This window comes from Macadamia integrifolia, chromosome 2, assembly GCF_013358625.1.
Source record: "Macadamia integrifolia cultivar HAES 741 chromosome 2, SCU_Mint_v3, whole genome shotgun sequence".
Lineage (NCBI taxonomy): Eukaryota > Viridiplantae > Streptophyta > Magnoliopsida > Proteales > Proteaceae > Macadamia > Macadamia integrifolia.
The window spans coordinates 11,343,720-11,352,651 of record NC_056558.1 but is presented as its reverse complement, the minus strand read 5'-3'; the positions used below and the strand labels follow the sequence as shown (position 1 = coordinate 11,352,651).

The 8,932-nt window shown below is 35.1% G+C and overlaps 1 protein-coding gene and 1 long non-coding RNA gene across 2 annotated transcripts in view; one reads left to right on the top strand and one right to left on the bottom strand.

The window, feature by feature from the left end:
- Positions 1-2,398: 2,398 nt before the first annotated feature.
- On the top strand, positions 2,399-6,643 carry LOC122072170 (GDSL esterase/lipase 7-like). Its single transcript, XM_042636741.1, has 5 exons — positions 2,399-2,714; positions 2,832-2,962; positions 3,307-3,561; positions 5,878-6,256; positions 6,339-6,643. Exons 1-4 carry the CDS (start codon positions 2,480-2,482, stop codon positions 5,935-5,937), a joined length of 681 nt encoding a protein of 226 aa, XP_042492675.1. The 5' UTR covers positions 2,399-2,479; the 3' UTR covers positions 5,938-6,256; positions 6,339-6,643.
- Positions 6,644-8,364: 1,721 nt separating this feature from the next.
- LOC122093750 overlaps positions 8,365-8,932 on the bottom strand; it is a 6,315-nt gene continuing 5,747 nt past the window's right edge. Inside the window, exon 2 of the long non-coding RNA XR_006144544.1 lies at positions 8,365-8,730. This is a non-coding gene — a long non-coding RNA (uncharacterized LOC122093750). The remainder of the gene's footprint in view (positions 8,731-8,932) is intronic.

Below are 8,932 nucleotides of genomic sequence, written 5' to 3'. Positions count from 1 at the left end.
TCATAGTGATTTAAGTTTCATCACACGGTAACTAAGCACTATATGATAAAATTAATGCTAAAACTAATATTCCTCAGCTGACCATCATGAAATGATTTACAAATAACATGATATTTCCACTTAGATGTTATGGAATTCTTTAGGTGTGGCCTCATGGATTGACATTGTAACAATTGTTGGGAGAATAGTCCCACATTAGTTACCCTTGAGGCATTTTTTCCCTCAATACTTGTGAGCACTTTTAGTCAATAGTTTGAGCTTTTGGGTTGGATATTTATTTGGTATTAGATGCTGCCTTTGTTCATCTATGCACATGTACACTCTTCCGTCCTACCTACATGTGCGGTGGAATATAGTCCCACGTCGGTCAAACGGTCGCCAATGAAACCTTATATCCCTTGTATATTGTGAGTCCCTCCGCCATAATGCTTGAAATATTCTCCCAACAACACACACACACACACACACACACAAAATCCAATAAAAAGGAAAAAAAAATTACAAATATTGTCATCGCTTTAAACAAAATGAAACCAAAGAAGTGAAAATTGTAATTAGACGCATTTAATATTCTTTTAACCTTTGATATGAGATTTGGCTATCCATATATCATATTATTATATAAAAGCACGAAGTGATAAATTTTTCACTTGACAATTTTGCCCTTTCTTCTTTATTTTTCCTTTTCTTCACTCTTTTATTTTCTTAAATTGTTGGTACCATTAATGTTTTGGTAATTTTTGTGGTACTTAAATATTTTCTAAATTTAATTCCTTTATTGCTATAAGTATCTCACATCACAAGGCTCTCTTCTACTTTAATACTCTATCTCTCCTACTAAGCAAAAATACAATGAATGTATACTTTTTGTCCACACAAATAAAAACTAATTCGATAAAAAAAAAAAAAAAACCACATACTAAAAAATATGTTTCACTACACGTGTGTGTTTGCTAGTGTGTGTATATATATATATATATATATACATATATAGCATTTTAAATAATGGCAAACATCACGCTACTATGATCAAACCATATACAAATTGAAAGGATAATATTCAACTATAATATTTTAATATCTTTAAATATTTGATTTAACTAGATCATAAACATTCAATTAAAATTTTAAATCATGACAAACATAATGAAACCTGATCTAGATCAAATCACAATAGAAAAAAAAATATCATAATTAAAAAGATACAATTCAACTATAATATTAATTTTAACATTTTTAAACCTTTTGTTATTCATTTAGTTTTTTTTTTAAGTCACATCATGACCATGTGTTGAGGCCACCCCTTATGCTTTTTAGACCTGATGAAGGTGGGGCCAACATGAAATTACCTTCAGAAAAGAGAAATAGTGTTAATGACCGATACCATGTGAAATGTGAGTGAAGGTCAATTAAGATCTTGACAGGGGACCAAATGATACATGCGGGTGTCGGATCAGTTGAGATCTAGGCAGGGGACCAATTATACCGAACGCAATGCAGGCGTGGTTCAATTAAAATTTTGACATGGACCGGATACCAAAACTATATGTACAGCTTGGGTCTGTAGGCTCAGCACACATCTTCACATGGTCTGGAAGGTTGTGGCATTCAAGGAAGGAAATCATTTGACAACTCCAATATTGATGGTATTTTGTACTTAACTGTACTATTCGATTGATGCACTAGGTCGACCATCTTAGAAATATGGAAACGTTTTACCAACCAATCAAACCCGGTCTGAACTGAATGGAAGTAAATTGGTTCATTTTTTTTTTCAAAATTTGGAATTTTTTATTGATTAGGTTTTTTATTAAACCTATTAAATCGAATCGAATCACTTATATTTAACTGAATAATTAATCGGATAAAATTGTATATTTTTTTTAATATTTCAATCAATGTGGATGACAAAATATTCTATTCCATTTTAATGTTTGGAAAAAGTTTGGTGTACTACGACCATAACAAATAAAGGTTTCCTTGTTAGTGAAAATGTAAAAAAGTTGAGTGATTATTCTCTGCAATGAGTGCAGTGATGCAGTGAGCATCGGATGGTTGAGAGCATCTAGGTACAAGCCCCGGGGTCCTTTCGGCCATCTGATGCTCACTGCACTCACCGCAGAGGATGCTATTGCAAAAAAGTTATCCCCAAACACCTAAATAGGACCTAAATCAAATATGAAATAGAATAAAAATCAAAAACGAACTGAGTTGATTTGATTTTGATTTAAAATTATGTTCTAACCAAATAACCAAAATCGAATCAGTTTTTTTTCTTTTGGTAGAAAAAAATCGAAGTAGTTGATACCCTTAAATAAAGGGACGTAAAGCCAACCACCTACAGAATGTCTACAAATAGAAGATCACTCACTCTCATCCACAATTCAGGAGACTCTCTCTCTCTCTCTCTCTGTGTGTGTGTGTGTGTGTCATTCCAATTGAGCTCCTTCTACTTGGTACCAAGAAGTTCCAAGAAAAGATGGAGAAATGCCTGATCTCAACACTTGCACTACTGCTTCTTCATCTCTTCCCAGCCAAGTGTGAGAAACCACTAGCTCCAGCTTTATATGTGTTTGGAGATTCTCTTGTTGACAGTGGCAACAACAACTTCCTGGTGACTTACGCTAAAGTAAATTACACCCCTTATGGCATAGACTTCCCTGGTGGTTCAACCGGCAGATTCACCGATGGCAAAACTGGTGCAGATTTCTTAGGTAAGTGATACTAAGACCAGAATTAAGAATGATTTCAAAGAAAAGAATAAACCCATTTGATTTCTTATTTTCTAATTCCTTTTCCTTCTGTTTCCATATGCTATTGCTTGCTTGCAGCTCAATTGCTTGGACTCCCCATGGTTCCTCCTTATTTGGGTCTTTCAGAGGCTCAGAAGAGCAAAACTTTAACTGGAGTAAACTATGCTTCAGGTTCAGCTGGTATCCTTCGTGAAACAGGACTTGCACTTGTAAGAACTATACAACTCAACCCAAACTCATTTCGGTTGCCGAACCTTGTAAACCTAACCTGTGTGCATTGCTTTTTCTTATTTTTTCATTATTTTCTACATCGTGTCGCATTTCTATAATTTCTTATAATTTTTCTGTTACCCGGGTTCGCAACCAAAAAAATAGAATCATGAGGCGTATTTTGAAAAATATTAAAACTTACAGGGTATTTGTGAACCAATAGGGAAGTAAATTATTCCATTTCTTTGGTTATGAGCTTGAGTAGGAAAGTTCCAGCAACTTGGGTAGCAGCAAGAAACTTTCAGTTTTAATAGTGTACTTACGTGATGAATTAAATGTTCAGGGAAAGAATTTGTGCATGAAGGAGCAGGTGAAGATGTTCAAAAAGACAGTTCAATCTTACTTGTCCAAGAACTTCAAAACCCAGGAAGATTTGTCACAGTACTTATCGAAGGCTATTTTTGTGGTTTCCGTTGGCAGCAATGACTATATTAACAACTATCTCCAACCTCAAGTAGGGATCTACAACAGTAGCCTTACATACACAGCTGAGCAATTTGGAGGCCTCCTTGTACATCGACTCAAGAAATATTTAACAGTGAGAAACACACAAACCAATTGACATTGTTTGCTATTCATGAAGTACACATATTACTTGTGGGAGAAAAGGCCATTTTAGGCCCGTCTAACTTCTCCCACTCCTCAGTCGGTCAGGGACACTAGGAGTAAATCCTAGTGGCTTGGTGTTTTTGGGCAGTGACTCTTTTCTTTGGATGATGAAGAAGTGGGGGTGGGATCCTTTCGATCAACCTTGTCGGCTAGTCTGTGCCGGGTAGGCCCATGTGTCTGGCTGGTTGGGGCAGTTTCTATCATTTTGCTTCCTCTTTCGTTTCCTTCCACCTTGTTTTGGCTGTAAGAATAGGCCCTTAATTTTGTTTTTTTGTTGTGAAGGTTTCTCTTGGTTTTTTATTAGGTAAAAGGGCCGGTGTGCCCTCTTTGGAAAAAAGACCCCATTGTCTATCTATCTACAGCGAGGGGTGAAGGTTTGTTTCTAACAACTCCAACCCTCCCTCGCTCACTCCTGAATAGAGTTTGGACCAAGATTTTTGATCGTGAGGATGGATTAAGGTTGAAAAACATCAATCTTAGGTCAAGGTTGGGTCGGGTTTGGATTTAGGCCTTAGCCCGGCCCAACTTGATCCAACCCAACCCAAAATTTAATGCTGAATTTTTATGTTAGAATTTAGGGCATCTAATGGTATTTCATTTTCTATAATTTTTTAATGTATAAGATAAGATATGAATGATAAACATAGGTCAATCAAGATTAATCCAAACATTACAGAAGCCAAGGTCAACCCAAACTAGACTTAACAGGGTTAATTAGGGTCAGGTTGGATTGGTATGAACTCGCAAGGTTGGGCTCGAACATAAACTTGGCAGAGTTGGGTTGAACTTGGGTTGAATTTGAGGACCTAAGGTTGGGTTAGGGTTCTAAGAAAACCCCGGCCAACCCGGCCCTGTTTCACCCTTATGTGCAGCCTTGTGAATGGTCCATCCCACTAGTTTACCGAAATCTAATGACATGCTTATCCCTCTCCATTTTAATTATTTCTTTTTTCTTCTTTCTTTTCTTTATTTTATTATTTTTTTGGAAGAAGAAAATTCTTTTTCTTTCTTTTGAGTTGGGGAGGGTAAGAAATTCTAAGCTTCCTCGAGTACACTTTTTATTCACAAAAATTAAAAAAAATACACGTATTACTAAAATTTCCTTCTTGGTTCCTTTACGAAAACATGAATTCACACCTCTCTCTCTCTCTCTCTCTCTCTCTCTCTCTCTCTCTCTCTCTGTGTGTGTGTGTGTGTGTGTTGTAGTCTTAGTTATTAAATTCTTCAAATTATTCTCGAATAATTCTACCGAACAAAATTTTATCGAATTTTACAAATAATTATGTCTGAATCCTAATCAAATAAAAAATTCTCGAATTTTATTGACTTTTTTAGAATTCACAAATAATTTGGCCGAACCAAATTTTATCCGAATTATAACCTAATTTTATCACATGTTTAAAAAATAAAAAATAAAAAATAAAACTTTATCTTGTATAAGTCAATAAGCCTTTAAAAAATAGTGTGGTTATTATGCATTTATTATCCTAATATTACTTTTCTTCTTAATAGAAACCGACAAAGCTTATCTTTCCTGAAGTAATCTCTCACACTTCTACAAAAAAAAAATCTCTCACCCCATTTTGGTTTGACTAAGTCTTACAGTCGTTACTCTCTCTTTAGTCTTTAAGGTGAACATACATGGTGGGTGACGTGGGTCTAGCTGAATTTGTGCTCAATCCCCCTCTCAGTCTCTCTTTCTCTGATTCAATTATTTGAATAATAGGAAATGAGTTTAAAGAAAAAAAAAAAGAGCTAAATATAATATTTTTATCTTTAAAATTTAAAATTTTAATTTTTATATCATTTGTATGTTATGTACATATGATAATTGATAGATAATATGAAAAAGGTATTGTAAATATTAAAAATAACATCCAAATTTTTTGTCCCCTTTTTATTTTTATAAACGAATAATTCCCGAATCCGAATCCGAATCCAAACTCGAATTTTATTATCTCTGCTTTTTTTACTGATATTTTGACTGAATCGTTGAATTAATGAAACGCATCAATCCGAATAATTTTTCATCCGAATAATTCCCGAATCCAAATTTAATAACTATGGTTGTAGTACTACCCAATATTTCCAAACGTATCACTAGTATTACTTAACAATGATACCTCCAACTAATTAAAAAACAAAAACAAAAACAAAAAACAAGAAAAAAAAAAAACAAAAACACAAAAACGGCTAATTAAATTGTGTATTTTCCAACACTTAATTATGGTTTTATGTATGGCAGGATCTGTACAACTTTGGAGCCAGGAAGTTCATAGTATATGGGATTGGATCCATTGGATGAATACCAGCTATAGTAAATAAACCTAAACTCAGAAGTACAAGAGCAAAGGATGAAGATGATCAGTTTAGATCCGAAATCGACAATATTGGACTTCATGGCACCTTACAAGAACTGATTACCACCATTGAAACCTCATCCTTGGCTGCCATAGATAAGCTTACAACCTGTTCAGAGAATGAAAATCAGTTGGTAACCCATTTCAATAGTGGGCTTAATGTTATATTAGAAGAATTGAATGCCAAGCTCCAGGACTCAACCTTTGTTCCCATTGAAGTTTATGGTCTAAGCTATGATACTATCCAAAATCCTTCAAAATATGGTGAGACTTTTACCACTTTAACAATCAAAAACAATTTTCATATTTGATGTTTTGTGACTAATATATGACCAATATTGTTCAGGTTTCACCCATAGAGGTCCATGTTGTGTTTGTGGAGGCAGTGGAACTTCACTATGTCTTAAGGATGAATTACCGTGCAAGGACAGAAGCAAATATCTCTACTGGGATGCATTTCATCCAACTGAACAATTAAACTCCATCTTCGCGGATCGTTGCTTCAGCTTTAGTGGTCATTCTCCATGCTCTGCAGTAAATATCTATCAGCTTGTTCAAAAATAGCAAGTGAGCTATATTGGAAGATCCAAGAAGACCCAACATGAAATCAAGCGGTTTCTAATAGAGGGGAAAAAAAAAAAAAAACCCAGCAATCGCAACAACATTTTCTTTTTTAATGACAGTGAAGATTGGAAACAATGTTGTCATCTACATAAACTGGTGTACACATCCACACCGCCCCCCAACCCCCCCACCCCCCCCCCAAAAAAAAAAAAAAAGAAAGAATGATTGGCTTTGAGATGAAACAAATAAATTATGGGCATTACATAAAAAAATTTGGGGGTTCATTATTAGAATATAATGTACTTTTGGTGCATTATATAATGTAATAATTTTTCAAATATATATATATATATATATTGAGAAAAAAGAAAACAAATTTAGGACCAAGTTGCTTCTTTATATATATATTTCACCCAAAAAAGTTGTTTATATGTATGAAAACTAGTTTCTTTTTTTTCTTTTTTTTTTTTTTTGCATGGAAATGGTCCTACATTACCTATGTATCACTATGAAGGAGTTACAACATATGCCACTAGGGCTACGAGAGGTGGGAAGAGGGTGGGATCGTAAGAGGGGGTTTCTTGAATGCACACGGTGAAGACAGGAGTTTTTCAAGCCATGCCCTTTTGGTATTGTATACCATACAGGAAAAGACATCAACCATGCCAGAAATTGTCCTCGAAACTAGCTTTTATGGGTAGCTGCTGCCTGGCCCTAAGCCAATCAAAGAAATTGAATCTTAAATGGTATTTTAAAAAATACTAAACCTTAAGAAGATATTTGTGAGCAAAATACTAAACCTTAAGAAGATATTTGTGAACCCTAGGGGAAAGTGAATTATTCCATATGTACAAGGGCTCAACTATATTTGTAGAAGTCTCTCTTTCAAACGGAAGGGGGGGGGGGATCAACAAGGCTTTAAATGGATATGTGATAACCCATTTTCCAGTTTATGGATAACCTTATTTGCTCCACTAGACATATGAGAAAAATTACAATTTTAGAGAATGAAGAGATACAAGATATAACTTAAGATTCTTAATTTTGGCCACTTTTTTCACGATGGATAAAAGCTAAAAATAAGAATCTTAAAAATCTACAGTTAAATGGGTATAGAGGGCAGGTGTTTTCTATCCGAAAGCACCCCTGCACCTAGACATTGGGGCATACGCGCCTAGTAGGGGCACAGTTGTCATTGAGTATCCCATATATCTACCGCATAAGGATCGCTTTTTTTGTCCATATATTACATATTTATATCTTTTTTATGGACAAGTGAACACTACTGTTTGTACTACCACTGTGCTAATACGTAGACCTAAGGGAAGACATGCGAATGTGTCTTCAGCACAAGAGGAAATACGTATCCCAAATTTTGAAATTAATAGCGGGTAGCATTCTTAATCTGTTTCCAAGTGACAATGTAACCATGCGTCATATACCAATTAGCATAACTAATTGAAGGGTAGATTGCGAATACACAAACCATTTTTTTTTTTTTTTTTTTTTTTAAATTCATATCCCAACTTTTCTGATTCTATTTGTCATCCCTCGGTTTGTCAATTTAACAAAAATGTCAATCTTGATTCTGCATTTCTCAGTTCCAGCTCTTCAAGAAATCAATTGTCAACCTCTCTCTCTCTCTCTCTCTCTCTCTCTCTCTCTCTCTCTCTCTCTCTCTCTCTCTCTCTCTCTCTTAAACATGATATATGTTCTCTTTGACCCATAGGCTATTATAGCTAGTTATGTCGATCATGTATTTCTGTCTTCAAGACTATGATGGCTCATAAGAGTATAAACTAAGGGCAAAAGATCCCCAAAAGGTCATTACAAAGAATCTTATTCAAAACTCTTTTATAAAGAGTTTTGCTTATTAACCACTACATTTATTTAATATATATATATATATATATATATATTTCATACATGGCCGGTTTCGTTTGGTGGTGGTGGTGATGGTGTGCCACCTCTGCAGCGATCCTCCTTCCTACATTCTCTCTCTGGTGGTGGTGGTGGTGACGTTGTGCCACCTCTGCAGCGATCCTCCTTCCTACATTCTCTCTCTGAAGGCTTAACTTGACCAGCTAGTGAGCTCGAACGAACATCCCTTCCCATGTTGCGTGCATCAATATGAGATCCAGTGACGGAGTCAGCAATGCGTGCACCATTAGAGGCTTGCAGTAGCACACCAAACATCAAACCAAGCAAGACCACAACTGTCAGGAAGGAAGACCTCTGGGTTTTCTCCATTGTTATAGAGCAAAGAATGAATAGAGTAGAGAACGATATAATCATCTATTTATACAAATATTCAATAACCTTTTCTCAAAAATTTAGGGTTTGTTTGGTTGGAAGTGTTTTTTTTTTTTTTTTTTT

Bases quoted from the DNA above. Each gene is read 5' to 3' on its own strand.
- LOC122072170 (XM_042636741.1), top strand. From the start codon at position 2,480: ATGGAGAAATGCCTGATCTCAACACTTGCACTACTGCTTCTTCATCTC. The intron at 2,715-2,831 runs GTAAGTGATACT...GCTTGCTTGCAG, and splicing joins AACTGGTGCAGATTTCTTAG to CTCAATTGCTTGGACTCCCC. The intron at 2,963-3,306 runs GTAAGAACTATA...TTAAATGTTCAG, and splicing joins GTGAAACAGGACTTGCACTT to GGAAAGAATTTGTGCATGAA.